Source organism: Oncorhynchus masou, chromosome 4 (genome assembly GCF_036934945.1).
Source record: "Oncorhynchus masou masou isolate Uvic2021 chromosome 4, UVic_Omas_1.1, whole genome shotgun sequence".
In the NCBI taxonomy this organism is placed as follows: Eukaryota; Metazoa; Chordata; class Actinopteri; order Salmoniformes; family Salmonidae; genus Oncorhynchus; species Oncorhynchus masou.
This window is the reverse complement of record NC_088215.1, coordinates 714,322-734,948: the sequence shown is the minus strand read 5'-3', so window position 1 is coordinate 734,948 and position 20,627 is coordinate 714,322. Positions and strand designations below refer to the sequence as shown.

The window sequence follows — 20,627 nt, the reverse complement described above, 5'->3', positions numbered from 1 at the left end:
ACCTTGCATAGCCTCCCTGAATCGTATCGAGGTAGGGTGCTGAAGAAATTGACCCTTTTTTATGCATCCACAGGTTTAAAATGGTATTTGCTGGACATTGAGAGTTGAAAAATTGGGAAGTTTCAAGTTATTTTCAAATACATTGTGATAATTCAACTATAGGCTACAGTTCACGGAGCTAGTAGTTCGATCAAACCCAAACGTCAGAGTGGTGCTTATAATACTGCTATATTACAGGTTTGAGCATATAGAAATGCAATAAGTGTTCTAAAATAACATGCATACATTTAGAAATGTTGAGCACAATGATACTGCTTTTTAATATAACAAATACATTACAACAGAATCATGTAGGCCCCAGGCCCCATAAGTCAAGGCCACCAAGAAGCACAGCTGATGTTTTTACATGCATGGCAAAACTGGTTGAATCAACGTTGTTTCCACGTAATTTGAACCAATATAAAACTGATGAATCAACGTGAAACTGACTGTATTTGCAAAAAGTCAACGTAAGGGCATATTTTTTTTCACCCAACCTTTAACCTAAATCCAATGGCATGGTAACCAAAACTAGACCAACTGATGTCTGCCCAGTGTGCCGGTATTATTTACATAAGCCTATGCTATTTAATTGCATTTGTTTCGAATTATTCCACAGCAGTTACATTGAGGCATGATGATTTTGGGAAACCATTCAATTGTCAATTAGGCATATCAAACATCAGACAACGCTGGATGCTGATAAAATGATTTCGGCTAAAGTAGACAAATCAATTAAAGGTAAACTATGCAACAATTCCAAATATGTTTTAAAAATGTAAGTGCTATTTATAGTTGTATATTTGGGATTGCACCAGTATGCTATATTTTTGGGGCAATATTCATTTCAATTTAAGCAGGCAGGGAAATGTAATGATTTACTATGACAACACAGGACAAACCAAATAAATGTACTATAATAGACATGGAATTGAAAAATGTTTGAAAGACACTTGATTGAAATGCAAGTGCAACGAGAGACCGAAATAATGGCAAGCGAATAGCATAGTAAACACAATCATGTATTTTTAAGGCAAAATGCAAGTCCTCAATGTCCATGATTATACTTACTTCTGGCCACATTATTTCCACAGGAAAGGATTAATGACTCAGTGTATTAGTGGTTCAAAGGTAATTTAAGTTCGCATTTCAACATGTTAAAGCTTGTCACCATGTACAGTAGTGAATTAGCCTATTTTCTCCTCCATTCCTTAACAGTGATTAGGCAGAATTTGAGAAACGTTCCAGAAATCTTACAACCAGGATTTCTGGAGAACATATAACATTTTACGGAATCTTTCAACCCCGAACATGAAGTGGCACTCATTCATTCCCAAAACTTGGTAAGAAACTGTTGATCATAGCTGGACAGACAACATAAAACAAAATGTTAGAAATATTTGAATGGATATGTTAGGGACTATGCCACATCTTACACTGGGAATAATTGATAGGTGACCGTTAAAAACACGATTTTGAATTTTGTTTTAGTTATGATCATCATGGTTTAAAATTATGCAAACAAATTACACAACTGTACAGAAGTCACACATTTTGTTCTTCAATATATCTTAAATGAAAATCATTTCAACTCATTCCTGAAAATGTGGCTCACCGACTACAACAATCAATTGACTGACAGTGACACCCTCGTAGCTTAATATTACATTAAACAAGTTCATTTTATTAACCGGTTCATCATTTTTTTCAATCGGTTTCTTCCAGTTTAGATCAATTCAATCACGTAAATACAGTTGTCCTAGACGTGTAAGAGCACTTACACAATGGTTATTATTATACTGGACACAAAAATCAGTCAAGTCCATAGCACCGAGTAGAAAAATAAATAATGCTTATATAAAAGATAAACGTCTATATTCGCTCAAAGAACAAATATGCGTTACAGCAAATCAAAGAATCCAACAGAAATATGGCAACGCCATCTTTTCACTAGTTGTGTGTATTGTCCATCATAGTGTCTTCAATATACCTTTTGTTTATATACTACTTGCAAATTTTGCCAGTTTGTAAAATATACATTAACCAGAAGCCAAGAACACTTTCAAAAAGAACCAATGCTTCGAGTAAATCTTTAACATCACCAACACATAACATCCAAGCAAGTCTGTTAAAGATGAGTGAATAAAAAAAAGTGATAAAAAAAACAAAACAAACTAAGACCTAACCTAATATACATATACTTTAAAAACTTCAACGGTTTTACTTTTCTCATTAATATACATAATATCCTCATAACAACCAACGATTGACAACCTTCAGGAAAACAACAGCAAACAAACGACCAAGTAAAAAAAAACGACCACGACTTTTTAGTTTTCTTCCTTCGCCATTGCACACACTCAGTGCAGCGTGGAGGAGGACGGAGTCTCCGATGTGATACCCACCAGGGTGGGGGGCGGCTGGCTGGAGCCTGGGCACCCTGTGGAGGTGGGGACAAGCGGCCGGGGATTGAGGCGCGGGGGCTGGGGGTTGGAGGGCCGGATGAGTGGGGGGGGCTGGTTGAGCACAGGCCGGGGTTGGAGGAAGCGGGCCTGCTGCTGGAGAGGGGGCGGCTGCCTGTGGAGGGCTGGGGTGGCCATCAGGGAGGGCCGTAGGAGCGGGGGTGGCTGGTTGAGCGAGGTTGCCGACGAAGTCACCAGGGTCTGGAAAGTTGCAGAGGAAGTGGCAGCGGGAGAAGGGCCTGACGAGAGGGTCACCTGGCCCTGGAAGAGAGAGACGTGAGTTGGGATTTCAGACCAAAACACAGATGGGCAATACATTACAGCATACAGTGCATTCGGAAAAGTATTGCGAACCCTTTTACATTACAGCCTTTTTCTAAAATTGTTTTTTTTACATGTTTTATTCTCCCATCGACACACAATACCTATAATGACAAAGCAAATCTATTAAAAACATAAATACCTTGATTTACATATTATTCAGGCCCTTTGCTATGAGAATCGAAATTGAGCTCAGGTGCATCCTGTTTTCATTGATCATCCTTGATGTTTTTACAACTTGATTGAGTCCATCTGTGGTAAATTCAATTGATTGTGCCGTTCCAAATCATGTCCACACACACACACCTGTCTGTATAAGGTCCCACAGTTGACAGTGCATGTCAGAGGAAAAACCAAGCCATGAAGTCGAAATAATTGTCCGTAGAGCTCCGAGACAGGATTGTGTCTAGGCATTGAATGTCCCCAAGAAAAGTGGCCTCCATTCTTAAATGAAGGACGTTTGGAACTACCAAGACACTTCCTAGAGCTGGCCATCCGGCCAAACTGAACAATCATGGGAGAAGGGCCTTGGTCAGGGATGTGACCAAGAACCTGATGGTCACTCTGATAGAGCTCCAGAGTTCCTCTGTGGAGATGGGAGAACCTTACAGAAGGACAACCATCTCTGCAGTCTTCCACCAATCACGCCTTTATGGTAGAGTGGCCAGACAGAAGCTATTCCTTAAAAGGCACGACAGCCCCCTTGGAATTTGCCAAAAGGCACCTAAAGACTCTGACCATTACAAACAAGATTATCTGGTCTGATGAAACCAAGCTTGAACTCTTTGGCCTGAATTCCAAGCGTCACGTATGGAAGAAACCTGGCACCACCCCTACGGTGAGGCATGGTGGGGACAGCATCATGCTGTGGGGATGTTTTTCAGCAGAAGGGACTGGGAGACTAGTCAGAATCGAGGGAAAGATGAACGGAGCAAAGTACAGCGCAATCCTTCTCCAGAGTGCTCAGGACCTCAGTCCAACAAGACAATGACCCTAAGCACACAGCCAAGACAACACATTAGTGGCTTTGGGACAAGTCTCGGAATGCCCTTGAGTGGCCCAGCTAGAGCCCGGACTTGAACCTGATCAAGCATCTCTGGAGAGACATGAAAATAGCTGTGTTGCGACACTCCCCATCCAACCTGACAGAGCTTGAGAGGATTTCCAGAGAACAATGGGAGAAACTCTCCAAACACGGGTGCCAAGCTTGTAGCGTCATATACCCAATGACTCAAGGCTGTGCTCGCTGCCAATGGTGCTTCAACAAAGTACTGAGTAAAGGGTCTGAATACTTATGTAAATGTGATCAGATTTTTTATTTGTAATAAATTAGCAAACATTAACAAACCTGTTTTTGCTCTGTCATTGTGGGGTATTGTGTATAGATTGTAGATTTGTTTTGTCGAGATTGGTGTGGAAGAACTTAACTGGCCTGCACAGAGCCCTGACCTCAACTCCATCGAACACCTTTGGGATGAATTGGAATGCCAACTGTGAGCCAGGCCTAATCGCCCAACATCAGTGCCCGACCTCACTAATGCTCTGTGGCTGAATGGAAGCAAGTCCCTGTAGCAATGTTCCAACATCTAGTGGAAAGCCTTCCCAGAAAAGTGGAGGCTGTTTATAGTAGCAAAGGAGGGACCTACTCCATATCAATTCCCATGATTTTGGAATGAGATGTTCGACCAGCAGTTGTCCTTACTGTCCATACTTTTGGTCATTCAGTGTTTGTATTATACTATTTTTCTATACTGTATAGCATGGCCATCTACCACTGGATATGAAAGACTTAGCGACACATCATGCAAGGAGTAAAAGACCATTCGTCAACCACGTTCAGATATTTCTACAAGTTATCAAGTCGATGGAAATTTGTAGAATAATAAATTGTGAATTGAAAATGTAGTGTTTTGCATATTGCCCCCCCCCCCCACTCCAAGGTGTGAATGTCCACATGCAACTAACATTGTTAGGAACTTTGGCACTTTCATAACTGCTTATGACATCTTATGCCCTGACTATAATGTTAAGACACCTTTTCATGAAGGAATGTTTATGAAACTGCAGTGTTAGAGATTTGTTGGAGCAAAAACCTGCTTGTGGGAGGCCAACTCCCATAGCGAAATCACAGAAGGGGTTTCTGGGAAGGTAAACATTTTTTTGTTTTAGGGGAATAAAGGAACGCTCCACCACCTCCTCCTCCTCTTCGTCCGTACTCTTCCCAGAAGGGGTGTTGGAGCTGATCTTCCCCTCCTCGCCAGAGGTGGCAGTGTCACCGTTGGGGGTGCCAGTTCCCTGCTCCGCCTCCCACTCCTGCAGCACCTCCTCCAGGTTAAACCGGCGGCGGTAGTTCACAAAGAAGTTCTTTACCTGCCCTACCGTCTTATTACCGATAACGTCGGCAATGGCCTGGAAGTCTTTCCCGTACTTCCTGACACCTGGTGAAACAACAAAGATTCTGAAATTGCACGAGGTAAACAGACTGGCGGGCCATGGACAAGAACATGACCTGACTACAAACGCACAAAGAGCGTAGGTTTACCTTGAACTGCCAGAAGCTGTTCATCTGTTGTCCAGCGGGCATTAACTTTTTGGTTGCACTAGAACAGACAAAGAATACCTGAGTTTATACACTGAATAAAAACAAACGTAACAATTGCAAAGATTTTACTGAGTTGCAGCTCATAAGGAAATCAGTTCATTTAAATTAATTGTTTAGGGCCTAATCTATGAATTTCACATGACTGGGAATACAGATGTATCTGTTGACTCAGATATCTTAAAAAAAGTAGGGGCTTGGATCAGAAAACCAGTCAGTATCTGGTGTGACTATTTGCCTCATGCAGCACACCATCTCCTTCACTATAGAGTTGATCAGGCTGTTGATTGTGGCCTGTGGAATGTTGTCCCACTACTCTTTGGTGGGTGTGCGAAGTTGCTGGATATTGGCGGGAACTGGTCGTGGGTGACATGTCTAGTGAGTATGCAGGTCATGGAAGAACTGGGACATTTTTTTAACTTCCAGGAATTGTTTACAGATCTTTGCGACATGGGGCTGTGCATTGTCATGCTGAAACATGAAGTGATAGTGGCGGGTTGAATGGCAAGACGATGGGCCTCAGGATCTCTTCGCTATCTCTGTGCATTCAAATTGCCATAGGTAAAATGCAGTTGTCTGTAGCTTATGCCTGCCCATACCATAACCCCCCACCATGGGGCACTGTTCACAGCATTGACGTCAGTGAACCGCTCGCCCACATGACGCCATATATGCTGTCTGCCATCTGGCCGGTACAGTTGAAGCTAGGATTTATCCATAAAGAGCACATTTCTCCAGTGTTCCAGCAGCCATCGAAGGTGAGCATTTCCCCACTGAAGTCCGTTACGACGCCAAACTGCAGTCAGGTCAAGACCCTGGTGAGGACGACGAGTTTCATCAGCTGTCCGGGTGGCTTGTCTCAGACATTTCCGCAGGTGAAGAAGCCGGATGTGGAGGTCCTGGCCTGGTTACACAAGTCTGCAGTTGAGGCCATTTAGACTTACTATCAAATTCTCTAACACAATGTTGGAGGCCACTTATAGTAGAGAAATGAACATTAAATGACCTGGCAACACCTCTGGTGGACATTCCTGCAGTCAGCGTGCCAATTGCACACTCCCTCAATACTTGAGACATCTGTGGCATTGTTTTGTGACAACTGCACATTTTAGAGTGGCCTTTTATTGTCCCCAGCACAAGGTGCACCTGTGTAATGATCATGCTGTTTTAATAAGCTTCTTGATATGCCACACCTGTCAGGTGGATGGATTATTTTGGCAAAGGATAAATGCTCACTTACAAGGATATAAACAAACTTGTGCATACCATTTGAGAAATAAGCTTTGTTCTAGGTCCCCTTTCTCACTGAAATCTAAACATTTGGCACATACCTCTGGCAGCCTGAAGTCATCAATGCCCGCTTCCATCCTGTGTTTCAGACCACTGTTCAGTTGCTTTGCATTTTGAACCTGTGGGATAAATTCATAGTGCCTTCAGAAAGTACTCATATCCCTTGACTTTATCGACATTTTGTTGTTACAGCCCAAACACAATACTCCATAGTGTCAAAGTAGAATTATGTTTTTAGAAATGTTTACAAATTAATTTAAAAAATGAAAAGCTGAAATGTCTTGAGTCCAAGTATTCAACCCCTTTTATGGCAAGCCTAAATACGTTCAGGAGTAAAAATGTGCTTAACAAGTCACATAATAAGTTGCATGGACTCACTGTGTGCAATGTGTTTAACATGTTAATTAAATGACTCTGTACCCACACATATACAATTATCTGTAAAGTCGTTCAGTTGAGCAGTGAATTTCAACCACAAAGACCCAGAGAGGTTTTCCAACGCCTCAAAGGGCACCTACTGGTACATGGAAAAAAGAAGGAAAAAAATCAGACAATGAATATCCCTTAGAAGCATGGTGAAGTTATTAATTACACTTTGGATGGTGTATTAATACACCCAGTCACTACAAAGATACAAGTGTCCTTCCTAACTCTGTTGTCGGAGAGGAAGGAGAACTCCATGAGGCCAATAGTGACTTTAAAACAGTTTAAATGCCTGTGATAGGAGAAAGCTGGAGTTACTCCACAATGCTAACCTAAATGTCAAGAATGAGAAGGAAGCCTGTACAGATTTTTTTTCTCAAACATGCATCCTGTTTGCCATAAAGCATTAAAGCAAAACTGCAAAGAAATTGGCTAATTAACTGTCCCAAATACAAAGCGCTATGCTTGGGGCAAATTCAACACATCACTGAGTACCATACTTCATATTTTCAACCATGGTGGTGGCTGCATCATGTTATGAGTATGGTTGTCATCGGCAAATACTTTTTTTGGGGGGGTGGATAAAAATAAATGGAATAGATCAAAGCACAGGCAAAATCCTAGATTAAAACCTGGTTCAGTCAGCTTTCCAACAGACACTGGGAGACACATTCACCTTTCAGCAGGTCAATAACCTAAAACACAAGGCCAAATATACACTGGAGTTGACCAAGACGACATTGAAAGTTCCTGAGTAGTGTAGTTAGTTTTGACTTAAATCAACTTAATTCTATGGCAAGACTTAAATGGATGTCTAGCAATGACCAACTTGACAGAGCTTGAAGAATGTACAATATTTGCATTTTTTGTAATCTCTTGGATTTACCCAGAACGACTCACAGCTTTAAAATTGCTGCTAAAGGTGATTAATATGTATTGACTCAGAGGGTTGAATACATGTATTCAAGATAATTTAAGAAAAATAAAACACTTACATTCTTCCACTTTGACATGTAAGTCATTGACAAAAAGTTACAAATCCATTTTAATCCCACATTGTAACACACAAATATTGAAAAGGTCAAGGGGTGTGTATCCTTTTTTTAAGGCACCGTACATATGCTTAGAACACCACAATGCAGTAAGTAGTGCTGATACACTACATGAACCAAAAGTATGTGGACAGTTGCTTGAACATTTCATTCCAAAATCATGGGCATAAATATGGAGTTGGTCCCCCTTTGCTGCTATAACAGCCTCCACTCTTCAGGGAAGGCTTTCCAATAGATGTTGGACCATTGCTTCGGGGACTTGCTTCCATCTAGCCACAAGAGCATTAGTGAGGTTGGGCACTGATGTTGGGCGATTAGGCCTGGCATGCAGTCGGCGTTCCAATTCATCCTAAAGGTGTTCGATGGGCTCTGCAGGCCAGTCACGTTCTTCCACACTGATCTTGACAAACCATTTCTGTATGGACCTTGCTTTGCACGGAGGCGTTGTCAAGCTGTAACAGGAAAGGGCCTTCCCCAAACCGTTGCTACAAAGTTGGAAACAATATAATCTAGAAGGTAATGGTGTGCTGTAGCATTAAGATTTCCTTTTACTGGAACTAAGGGGGCTAGAGCCCGAACCATGAAAAACCCCACCGTTATTCCTGCACCAAACTTTACAGTTGGCACTATGCATTGGGGCAGGGAGCTCCTGGCATCTGCCAAACCCAGATTCGTCCAATGGTGGAGAGCTTTACACCACTCCAGCCGACGCTTGGCATTGCGCATGGTGATCATAGGTTTGTGTGCGGCTGCTTGGCAATGGAAACCCATTTCATAAAGCTCCTGACAAACAGTTATTGTGCTGACATTGCTTCCAGAGGCAGGTTGGAACTCTGTAGTGAATGTTGCAACTGAGGACAGACGAGTTTGACGCGCTTCAGCACTCGGCAGTCTCTTTCTATGAGCTTGTGTGGCCTACCACTTCGCGGCTGAGCCGTTGTTGCTCCTAGATGTTTCCACTTCACAATAACAGCACTTACAGTTGACCGGGGCAGCTCTAGCAGGGCAGAAATTTGATTAATTGAATTGTTGGAAAGGTGGCATCCTATGACGATGCCACGTTGAAAGTTACTGAGCTCTTCGGTAAGGCCATTCTACTGTGAATGTTTGTCTATGGAGATAGCATGGCTCTGCTCGATTTTATACACCAGTCAGCAATGGCTGTGGCTGAAATAGCCAAATCTACGAATTTGAAGGGGAGTCCACATTTGTGTATATATACAGTACCAGTCAAAAGTTTGGACACACCTACTCATTCAAGGGTTCTTCTTCATTTGTACTATTTTCTACATTGTAGAATAGTGAAGACATCAAAACTATGAAATAACATATGGAATCATGTAGTAACCAAATTCATCAAATAGCCACCATTTGCCTTGATGACAACTTTGCACACTCTTGGCATTCTCTCAACCAGCTTCATGAGGAATGCTTTTCAATTAACATGTGTGCCTTGTTAAAGTTAATTCGTGAAATTTCTTTCCTCCATGTGTTTGAGCCAATCAGTTGTGTTGTGACAAGGGAGGGGTGGTACAGTTCCTTGTGAAAGTATTCACCCCCCTTGGCATTTTTACCAATTCGATGCCGTATAACCTGGAATTAAAATCAATTTTTTTGTGGGGTTTGTGTCATTTGATTTACACAACATGCCTACCACTTTGAAGATGCAAAATATGTTTTCTTGTGAAAAAAATAGAGAACTTGAGCGTGCATAACTATTCACCCCAACAAAGTCAATACTTTGTAGAGCCACCTTTTGCAGCAATTACAGCTACAAGTATTTTGGGGTATGACTCTATAAGCTTGGCACATCTTGCCAGTGGGATTTTGGCCCATTCTTCAAGGCAAAACTGCTCCAGCTCCTTTAAGTTGGATCGGTCCCATTGGTGTGCAGCAATCATTAAGTCATACCACAGACTCTCAATTGGATTGATGTCTGGGCTTTGACTAGACCATTCCAATACATTTAAATGTTTCCCCTTTAAACCACTTGAGTGTTGCTTTAGCAGTACGCTTAGGGTTATTGTCCTGCTGGAAGGTAAACCTCCGTCCCAGTCTCAAATCTCTGGAAGACTGAAACAGGTTTCCCTCAAGAATTTCCCTGTATTTAGCGCCATCCATCATTCCTTTGATTCTGACCATTTTTCCAGTCCCGGCCAATGAAAAACAACCCCACAGCATGATGCTGCCACCACCATGCTTCACTGTGGGGATGGTGTTCTCGGGGTGATGGGAGGTGTTGGGTTTGTGCCAGACATAGCGTTTTCCTTGATGGCCAAAAAGCAACATTTTAGTCTCATCTGACCAGAGTACCTTCTTCCATATGTTTGGGGAGTCTCCCACATTCCTTTTGGTGAACAACCAACGTGTTCGCTTATTTTTTCCTTTAAGCAATGGCTTGTTTCTGTCCACTCTTCCGTAAAGCCTAGCTCTGTAGAGTGTACGGCTTAAAGTGGTCCTATGGCCAGATACTCAAATCACTGCTGTTGAGCTTTGCAGCTCCTTCAGGTTGATCTTTGGTCTCTTTGTTGTCTCTCTGATTAATGCCCTCCTTGCCTGCTCCGTGAGTTTTGGTGGGTGGCCCTCTCTTGGCAAGTTAGTCGTGGTGCCATATTCATTCCATTTAAAAAAAAAATTGATTTTATGGTGCTCTGTGGGATGTTCAAAGTTTTGGATATTTTTTTTATAACCCAACCCTGATCTGTACTTCTCCACAACTTTGTCCCTGACCTGTTGGGAGAGCTCCTTGGTATTCATGGTGCCGCTTGCTTGGTGGTGCCCCTTTCTTAGTGGTGTTGCAGACCCTGGAGCCTTTCAGAACAAGTACAGTGGGGAGAACAAGTATTTGATACACTGACGATTTTGCAGGTTTTCCTACTTACAAAGCATGTAGAGGTCTGGAATTTTTTTAATCATAGGTACACTTCAACTGTGAGAGACGGAATCTAAAACAAAAATCCAGAAAATGACATTGTATGATTTAAGTAATTAATTTGATGGAGTGCTACATTAGATGGCCTCCACAATCAACCAACCTCTACCCAATTGAGATGGTTTGGGATGAGTTGGACTGCAGAGTGAAGGAAAAGCAGTCAACAAGTGCTAAGCATATGTGGGAACTCCTTCAAGACTGTTGGAAAATCATTCCTCAAGAGTGTGCAAAGCTGTCAAGGCAAAGTGTGGCTACTTTGAAGAATCTCAAATATAACATATATTTAGATTTGTTTAACACCTTTGGATACTACATGATTCCATGTGTTATTTCATAGTTTTGATGTCTTCACTATTATTGTACAATGTAGAAAATTGTCAAAATAAAGAAAAACCCTTGAATGAGTAGGTGTGGCCAAACTTTTCACTGGTGCTATATATATAAACTAATGACTAAAATGTACTGTGAAAAAGCCTCAACTCAAGCACCTTGAGGACCCAGGTAGCCCTGCATTGAGTCCAAAATCCCCAACGCTCACCTGTCTTTTGAGGCCCACCAGCTCCATGTCCAGCTGCCGAAGGACGGTGTTGGCAGCGCTGGAGCTGCACGACACTGCAACCACATCCTCCTGGGTCAGATACATGCCCTTGGGCGGCCGGCACTTGGAACGCTGTGAGTGGTGCCGGTGCATGAGTGTCAGGTGCTCCCGTCGGCCGAGCCCAATCTTGGAGGAGCTCAGGGGCTGGGGCTCCGTGTGGCTCTGGAGAGGCGTAGGTAAACTTTCTATTAGCTGTCACAACTGTTTGTAACATCTATTGGGTCATTGTTAGGACATATGACATGACACCTGGGAGTATGTTTTAAGAGGTATATTAAAAGGAAACGCCGCACACTCCTGTTCATGCTCCCAGACGTTTCAACTCAGGTGTTCATCAGTCATAAATGAAAAATCACCTGGGAAGATGAACAGCAGTGTGGTGCTCTCATTTTAATTGGTAATGAGTTCACCTACAGCTGACACACCTGCAAAAAAGTACCTGGATGTGCGTATGTTCTGAAGCTTTTGCAAGTTACAAGAAGTGTCATATTAAAGTGAGACTCAGCGATATGAAGTTGCCATGAGCAGCACCACTGATATTCAGATGAGCACAATGCAAGACTGTGTTCTCACAGTACCAGAGTTTCTGCACATATGCGTGGTAGAGTCCTGCACGGCTCTGTTTTTTGGCCCCGAACCCGCCCCCGCCACATCAATTCTGAGCCCCACCCGATATCAAGACAGATATTCTCCCTCAACACGACCCACCAGCATAGAATTGTTCCGAGAACCGATCTATGACACGCCAAATAACATCAATTTATTTAAAAAAAGTTATGACCCGAGTGTTAGGCCCTTTTATGATAAGCTGTAGACCACACTATCTACCAAGAGAGTTTCTGTACTTTTCATAGCTGTCTGCATACCACCACAGACAGATGCTGGCACTAAAACCACACTCAATGAGCTGTATAAGGCCATAAGCAAACAGGAAAATGCTAATTCAGAGCCAGCACTCCTAGACGAAAGGGACTTTAATGCAGGGAAATTTAAATCAGTTTTACCTCATTTCTATCAGCATGTTAAATGTGCAACTAGAGGGAAAAAAGTCTAGACCACCTTTACTCCACACACAGAGATGATACAAAGCTCTCCCTTGCCCTCCATTTGGCAAATCTGACCATAATTATATCCTCCTGATTCCTGCTTACAAGCAAAAAAGTAAAGCAGGAAGCGCCAGTGACCAGTGAAAGTGGTCAGATGAAGCAGATGCTAAACCGCAGGACTGTAGCACAGACTGGAACATGTTCCTGGATTCTTCCGATGGAATTGATGGAGTACACCACATCAGTCACTGGCTTTATCAATAAGTGCATTGAGGACATTGTCCCCACAGTGACTGTACGTACATACCCCAACCAACATTTGCACTGAGCTAAAAGGGTGGCGCAAATCAAGGAGTGGGACGAACCCGGAAGCTGATCCTCAACACGGGGGCCCCTCAGGGGTGCGTGCTCAGTCCCCTCCTGTATTCCCTGTTCACTCGTGACTGCACAGCCAGGCATGATTCCAACACTATCATTAAGTTTGCTGATGACCCAACAGTGGTAGGCCTGATCACCAACAACGTTGAGACAGCCTATAGGGAGGAGGTCAGAGACCTGACCATGTGGTTCAAGGACAACAACCTCTCCCCCAACGTGATCAAGACAAAGGAGATGATTGTGGATTACAGGAAAAGGAGGACTGAGCACACCACCTTTTTCACCAAGTTCCTTGGCATCCACATCACTAACAAACTAAAATGGTCCAAGCACACCAAGACAGTCATGAAGAGGGCATGACAAAATCTATTCCCCTTCAGGAGAATGAAAAGATTTGGCATGGGTCCTCAGATCCTCAAATGTTTTACAGCTGCACCATCGAGAACATCTGGTGGGTTGCATTACTGCCTGGCCTCCGACCGCAAGGAACTACAGAGGGTAGTGCGTAAGGCCCAGTACATCACCAGGACCAAACTTCCTGCCATCCAGGACCTCTATACCAGGCAGTGTCAGAGGAAGGCCCAAAAAATTGTCAAAGACTCCAGCCACCCTAGTCATAGACTGTTCTCTCTGCTATCAAACGGCAATTGGTACCGGAGCGCCAAGTCTCGGTCCAAGAGGCTTCAAACAGATTCTACCCCCAAGCCATAACACTCATGAACAGCTAATAAAATGGCTACCCAGACTACTTGCGTTGCCCCCCTCCCCTCTTCTATGCTGCTGCTACTCTGTTATTATCTATGCATAGTCACCTTAATAACTCTACCTACATGTTCATATTACTCAATTACCTCGACATCGGTGCCCCGCACATTGACTCTGTACCGGTACCCCCTGCATATAGCCCCGCTATTGTTATTTACTGCTGGTCTTTAATTATTTATTATTCTTATCTTATAATTATTCTTATCTCTTACTCTTTTTTTGTGTATTTTCTTAACTGGTTGGTTGGTTAAGGGCTTGTAAAGTAAGCATTTCACTTTAAGGTCTACCTACACCTGTTGTAATCGGCAAATAAAATGTAATTTTATTTCCCCTCCTTGCATGAAAGAATTTGTCTGCATGTCTATTAAACATTTGGGTAAAAGGAAACCATGCCATGAATTGAGAACGATAGCCTTATCTTATTTTCTTAATGCGGTGCACATTGACAATTGAAATCGCTTTGAGAAAAATCCTTATAATTACCCTTCTTACCTAATTAAAGCCTTTAGGCGTCATAACGAAACAATACCTTTACATTCAATATTGTTTAGATAATGAAATAGTTTAATTGAACCAAATAAAAAAATCCCAGAATCGAATAAGCTATAGGCTGCAAAATTATCCTAAATGTCACACCCTGACCATAGTTTGCTTTGTATGTTCTATGTTTTGTTTGGTCAGGGTGTGATCTGAGTGGGCATTCTATGTTGGATGTCTTGTTTGTCTGTTTCTGTGTTTGGGCCTGATATGGTTCTCAATCAGAGGCAGGTGTTAGTCATTGTCTCTGATTGGGAACCATATTTAGGTAGCCTGTTTGGTGTTGGGTTTTGTGGGTGATTGTTCCTGTCTTTGTGTTTGTTACACCAGATAGGGCTGGTTTCGGTTTTTCACATTTCTTGTTTTGTATATTGTTCATTTATCATCTTCATTAAAGATGTATCACAATAACCACGCTGTGTTTTGGGCTGCCTCTCCTTCAACAGAAGAATCCCGTGACACTAAATGTATTTAGTAGGTTTAGACTTTATACAGCCTGCGTATGGTCTAAATGAACAAAAGCCTGAATTAATGTAATAATTCATTGATAATTAACTGAATTATCGTGAACAAATACCTGCTTGCACTTTTGCAGGCTGTGTATCCAATCTACTGGGTTGTTTGTCCACAATGACTACAAAATCCTTCCAAACTGGGGATTTCACTCGCGGAGCATATATTTCCACGATGGTGTAATCCACCATCATAACCTTTCTTTCCATTTCTCCTGTTACGTTAGCCATTTTTGCGTGAGCTAGGCGTCAGGGAAAATAAACTTACGCAATGTTGCGTGGTGGAAGGAAACGTAAGGTCAGCACATGGACAAATTAGGAACGTTTCAACAACACACAAATAATGAATAGTTTCCTGCTCCACTCTCGCTGTGTGGCTGGTAGCCTAGACTATGTCTGGCTCACCGTGCACATAATGGAAATGGCAACCATTCAACAAGCTCCTGGGTTTGTAAAATAAATGTTGATTTAAACCTTTTGACCTGCAATATAATTGTTCTGAACTACGATCAAACCCACGGGTTGAAAGACTTTTCATTCCACCTGCCATAAATGTTTTTTGCGGGTCAACAGTGGGTATCCATCCCCGATGCAGGATTCTAGCCCACGGGTGTGCGTCTCACTGCTACAACGTAATAGCTATGGAACCAAAACTTTGGAAAAGTTTAGTCTCATGCTTCAAATGCTCTTAGTTGTTGCGGAAATTGGCCCTGTTGCGTTTACTTTATGCATCGCTTACTGTACCTTTTTAGTGTGACCTTTGTTACTAACCCAATACAGCGAGATATTGTTTCACTCGCTGTATCTAGTGGTCCTAAGCCGAGATACATGGTCTGTAACCTGAACGTGTGCATTTGTGAGAACTCTGTGCATTGGAGGACTGTGTCCAGGGAGACAGCAATCTTATCTTGGTCCAGGGCTAGCTCTGTCTCTCTTGACCTCGTTCGTCATCCAAGTGGATTATCATTTGTTGTAAAGATTCAAAACTAAATGAAAGGCTTCGTGGCCACCAAACCAACTAGCAACCTCACAGCTTGCAAGCTGGGACACTGACCGATGATCACCCTTAATTGGCAGCACCCGATGTGCTTATCAAGCAGGCTTAATACCTGGGCAAGGCTACTGCCACCTGGGGATGGAGTGTGGAAGTGTATCCTGGGTAGTGTGTTTGTCTACTGTATATCCTAACTCTAACCTTCCCCCCCACATCATAACACCTTGCATTTTATTTCACTATTTTCTTTGGCGTCTGTCTACTCTTACTCATTGTAAGTGAATGCTGGTCACTGATTACTGTTTGATATATCCCAACTGCCATTCCATCAGTTTAAATTCTAAAGTTTAGATAACGTACCTCTTTTTTCGTCTCCTTGGTGGGGTCATAATCGCTATCGTTTGCTTCGATGGGGTTGGCCTCCTCCATTTCTTCATCACTAATGTCCAGAAAAGCGAATTGTTATTGGATTCCGACCACTTGGAATTTGACAGACAGTAGTAAAAGGCGAGCTACAACTCTCACCTTTCATCTTGGGCGTTTCGGTTTGCCAGCTTTCTGGCCTGGCGGTCCATCAGGCTGGTCCTGGACCGGGTCTTCTTCCAGGAGTAGTAATACTTCACAAGGCTGGATATAGCCTTGTCTGGTAACTACAACAGATGAGAAAATGGTACCAATCGACAGTTTATACTTACATTAAAGCCGGAATTCAATCAAAGGCGCATTGTTGACAAGCGCACTGCACTGTTGACAAGCGCACTGCACTGTTGACAAGCGCACTGCACTGTTGACAAGCGCACTGAACTGTTGACAAGAATACTGCACTGTTGACAAGCGCACTGCACTGTTGACAAGCGCACTGCACTGTTGACAATGCGTCCTTTTAAAGGCAATCACCTCACACAGGTTGCATTCAAGGTGAATGCAGATGTCGGCTCAAGAGTAAATTACCTTAAATTCAACTGCAATATTCATCCAGACTGCTTGTGTATGTTTGTATAAACAGTATACAGACACACATTCAAGTGAAAGATACTGTATATTAATATATGTATGTTACCATTTGTTGAATCCTGTGAAAGCTTTTTCCGTGGAAGCTGAAGGCTTGTTCGAACAGCACCTTATCCTCCACGGTCCACTCGTCGGGGAAGGGGGTGAAGTTGGGCAGGTCTGCCAGGGACTTCTCAATGTTGTGTTTGTGCCAGAACAGCATGCCCAATGCCTGTGGGGGACAGCAACGAGTGGAATCTACTGAGAATGGACATCAGGCAGGTCTATGTGGCATCACGAAGCCAGAAATGCTTGAGCAACAAAACTAGAATAGGTAGAGTAGGTATTCCCCTAAATAATATTTGAATATGTTATTTTTAAGTATTTTTTTTATTTGTATTTTATTTATTTCACCTTTATTTAACCAGGTAGGCTAGTTGAGAACAAGTTCTCATTTGCAACTGCGACCTGGCCAAGATAAAGCATAGCAGTGTGAACAGACAACACAGAGTTACACATGGAGTAAACAATTAACAAGTCAATAACACAAGTAGAAAAAAAAGAGAGTCTATATACATTGTGTGCAAAAGGCATGAGGAGGTAGGCGAATAATTACAATTTTGCAGATTAACACTGGAGTGATAAATGATCAGATGGTCATGTACAGGTAGAGATATTGTTGTGCAAAAGAGCAGAAAAGTAAATAAATATAAACAGTATGGGGATGAGGTAGGTAAAATTGGGTGGGCTATTTACCGATGGACTATGTACAGCTGCAGCGATCGTTTAGCTACTCAGATAGCAGATGTTTGAAGTTGGTGAGGGAGATAAAAGTCTCCAACTTCAGCGATTTTTGCTATTCGTTCCAGTCACAGGCAGCAGAGAACTGGAACGAAAGGCGGCCAAATGAAGTGTTGGCTTTAGGGATGATCAGTGAGATACACCTGCTGGAGCGCGTGCTACGGGTGGGTGTTGCCATCGTGACCAGTGAACTAAGATAAGGCGGAGCTTTACCTAGCATGGATTTGTAGATGACCTGGAGCCAGTGGGTCTGGCGACGAATATGTAGCGAGGGCCAGCCGACTAGAGCATACGAGTATATCGTGGTAGTTTATGAATACATTGTGGGTCAAATTTACTGAGCTTTCACACAGTTGTAAATGTTAGAGGGGGGGGGGGGGTAGGTGGATTCTCTGCATTGGTGAAAAAGCTTAGTAAAAGTGGCCCTAATTAATCCTAAAAAGCAGACATACCTGCTCAACATTATATCCATGCTTCTCTTTTGCAATGGCAATATATTCATCCACTGTGGGGAAAAAAATCATAGTTTAATTAAACTACTTATAAATATTTTTGTAAAATCAACTTTTGGTTGTCTTTAGAAATAAGATGCTTGTGAAAACCAAACTGACTTACATTTTGGGTCCACAATGGTGTGATATGGAGACCACACCAACATTCCCCCACTATCTTTATCACTGTACTTGGTAGAACCTACAGAAAGATATATAGCACATAATTAGAAAAAAACACATTTTCATATGGTGTAATTTCATGTCCTTTTAACAGCCTAATTAAAGCAATACATGCAGGACTAAAGAGGTTGCTTTATTGTTGTTAATATTGTTTAGATAGCAACAAAAAGCCAATTCAGTTGAAGGAGACCAAAAGCAAGCCTAGGGTGGGCAAGTATAGCCTCGGGATAGAAATGTTTCAAAACGCTTCTATAAACCAAACATGGACAACATCTTTCAATGGGCCCATAATTCTCTACACATCTGGCTCATTTCTGAAATAAAAGACTACTGACTATGGGTTGTAAAAGTAAGAAGATTAATATAAATGTATTGTCATAACCTATACCGAGGCTACCACCAGAATACAGTCAGGTAGATCAAGCATAACCTTACCAGGATCAAATTCTGGTATATTGGCTTGATAATCGGATCCCACACGCATTCCGACATCTGCAATTAGGAAAAAATGTGTATAACACATTAATGGACATATTTTCTGTTTTTCGCGTGCAAAATAATACATTTACAGTGTGACATGCAAAATGAGTGTTCGAGGCTATACCGTGCTCGTCGTCACTGCCACTCTCATCAGAAAAATGTCCATTCGATGCATTTGAAGGGCTTTTTGTTCCGTTAGAGCGTCCCTTTCCGAGATACTCCGACCCTTTTTCCATCATTCCAGGCATTTTTGACGTGTCTTTGTGGGTTCTCCTTGGGAGAATACCTAATATAACCATGCAATGTATCTTTTTTCACAGACCAGTCTTTTCAATAACTCCCACAGCTACGCAGCTGTGACACTGTGCCACAGTCCAGTATTCATCCACCATTTTTAGCTAATTATGGTTTTACAAATATATATATATAAAAAAACATTGTTCAAGCCTGTTCCTGTGTCTGCTATCGGTTGTTTTGGTGTAATTCACACGACTTGTATTTGTTCAGACATACAGCAATTGATATTCAAAATCAGAAGGAACTAATTCGTCAGGCGGAAGGACTTTTACGCACTTGGTTATATGAAAGCCAAACTGCGGCTCTGCGTGCGCCGGTGAAAATGGAGTTGTTTACAGTCACGCTCCGTAGACGAATAGGCTACAACAATAATCATTTGTTACAATTTCTTACACATAATATAGGCTACATCTGTTTGGACACGTTGGAGGCGTTTTGTAAAAGCCAATATAGAACCTGTGGCTCTTTTTGTTTTAGGAAGCGTCTTTATTCACAGAAGTGTCTACACAGATTTTCAGCATTTCAACGTAGGCTATTTTTGACTTGATTTTTTTGCAAATATAAACAACTCTACGTTTGCAATGATGGCTCCATATTAGGCTAATGATAAGTTGAGGAATATAGCCCAACTGTACAAAATAAAATAACCTGTCGTTTGGGTAGCCACGTTTTATTCTGAACATTGTCCTTGGTTTGCCAGCAGATGGAGACAAAAGACCACTAGCCTATTTCGAGAGATCCCACAATTAATGAATTGTTTATTTGGTTTTCGAGTGTAATTTATTGATTTGGAAGTATAGGCCTATTAAATGTTTAATAGGCCTATGTAATTGACTTATGTCCGTGTGAGTGATGAGCGGTGACTTTGAGAGCATTTGGAGATGGTTTTTCTATTTAGGTATCCAAAATGACTATGGCCCTAATTAACTGAAAATGTCAGTAGGCTCTCCCTCCCAATCCACATTGGTAGACCTCATTCCATTATCCTCTGTCCAGTCTATGAACTAAACTATGGATACAATGGTTGGTAAATAAAAAAAACACAAAGCCCTTTAGATGGTCAGTGAAGATGGACCCCAGCAGTTTGCCATGGAGGAGGCAAACTGGATATGAATAAAGATTTTTTAAAATATGGATAAAGAATTAAGAAATGAATTAAGAAATGCCTGGTTGGTTGGTACACTGTAGTACACTGTAGTGTACCTAATATGAGCTGCATTTCTGTACAAAACAGTCTTGTTCACATGTAAATTACTGTAATGTAGGCTTACATCTATTCAATGGCAAAAACATAATATTGGGGGGGATAAGTGCACTATATCACTTGGCAGAGGCCATAGTTCAATCACATACCGAGAAACTGTTTACCCAAGATCGGGGGTCTTTTGTCACATAACAATCATTTATGTAATTTTGTCATGATACCTAATGCTACAA

At 42.0% G+C, this 20,627-nt stretch overlaps 1 protein-coding gene across 3 annotated transcripts; it reads right to left on the bottom strand.

The window, feature by feature from the left end:
- Positions 1-296: 296 nt before the first annotated feature.
- Positions 297-19,325, bottom strand: LOC135520993 (REST corepressor 3-like). Of its 3 annotated transcripts, XM_064946889.1 has the most exons (13): positions 19,018-19,325; positions 18,849-18,905; positions 18,355-18,432; positions 18,192-18,244; positions 17,009-17,170; positions 16,474-16,598; positions 16,309-16,387; positions 11,657-11,878; positions 7,136-7,225; positions 6,753-6,830; positions 5,365-5,422; positions 5,016-5,260; positions 297-2,762 (listed from the first exon to the last, which is right to left on the bottom strand). In XM_064946889.1, exons 1-13 carry the CDS (start codon positions 19,190-19,192, stop codon positions 2,400-2,402), a joined length of 1,785 nt encoding a protein of 594 aa, XP_064802961.1. In that variant the 5' UTR covers positions 19,193-19,325; the 3' UTR covers positions 297-2,399. The 3 variants fall into 3 exon arrangements, with proteins under 3 accessions (XP_064802961.1, XP_064802969.1, XP_064802979.1); XM_064946897.1 differs by lacking the exon at positions 7,136-7,225 and having other exon boundaries at positions 19,018-19,315; XM_064946907.1 differs by lacking the exons at positions 18,192-18,244; positions 18,355-18,432; positions 18,849-18,905; positions 19,018-19,325 and adding an exon at positions 17,353-17,441.
- Between the last annotated feature and the right edge of the window lie 1,302 nt (positions 19,326-20,627).

Excerpts from the sequence above, each read along its gene's own strand:
- LOC135520993 (XM_064946889.1), bottom strand. The coding sequence starts at position 19,192 with ATGGTTATATTAGGTATTCTCCCAAGGAGAACCCACAAAGACACGTCA. Across the intron at positions 18,433-18,848 it reads TATACCAGAATTTGATCCTG|GTTCTACCAAGTACAGTGAT; the intron begins GTAAGGTTATGC and ends ATCTTTCTGTAG. Across the intron at positions 16,599-17,008 it reads TTCACAGGATTCAACAAATG|TTACCAGACAAGGCTATATC; the intron begins GTAACATACATA and ends CATCTGTTGTAG.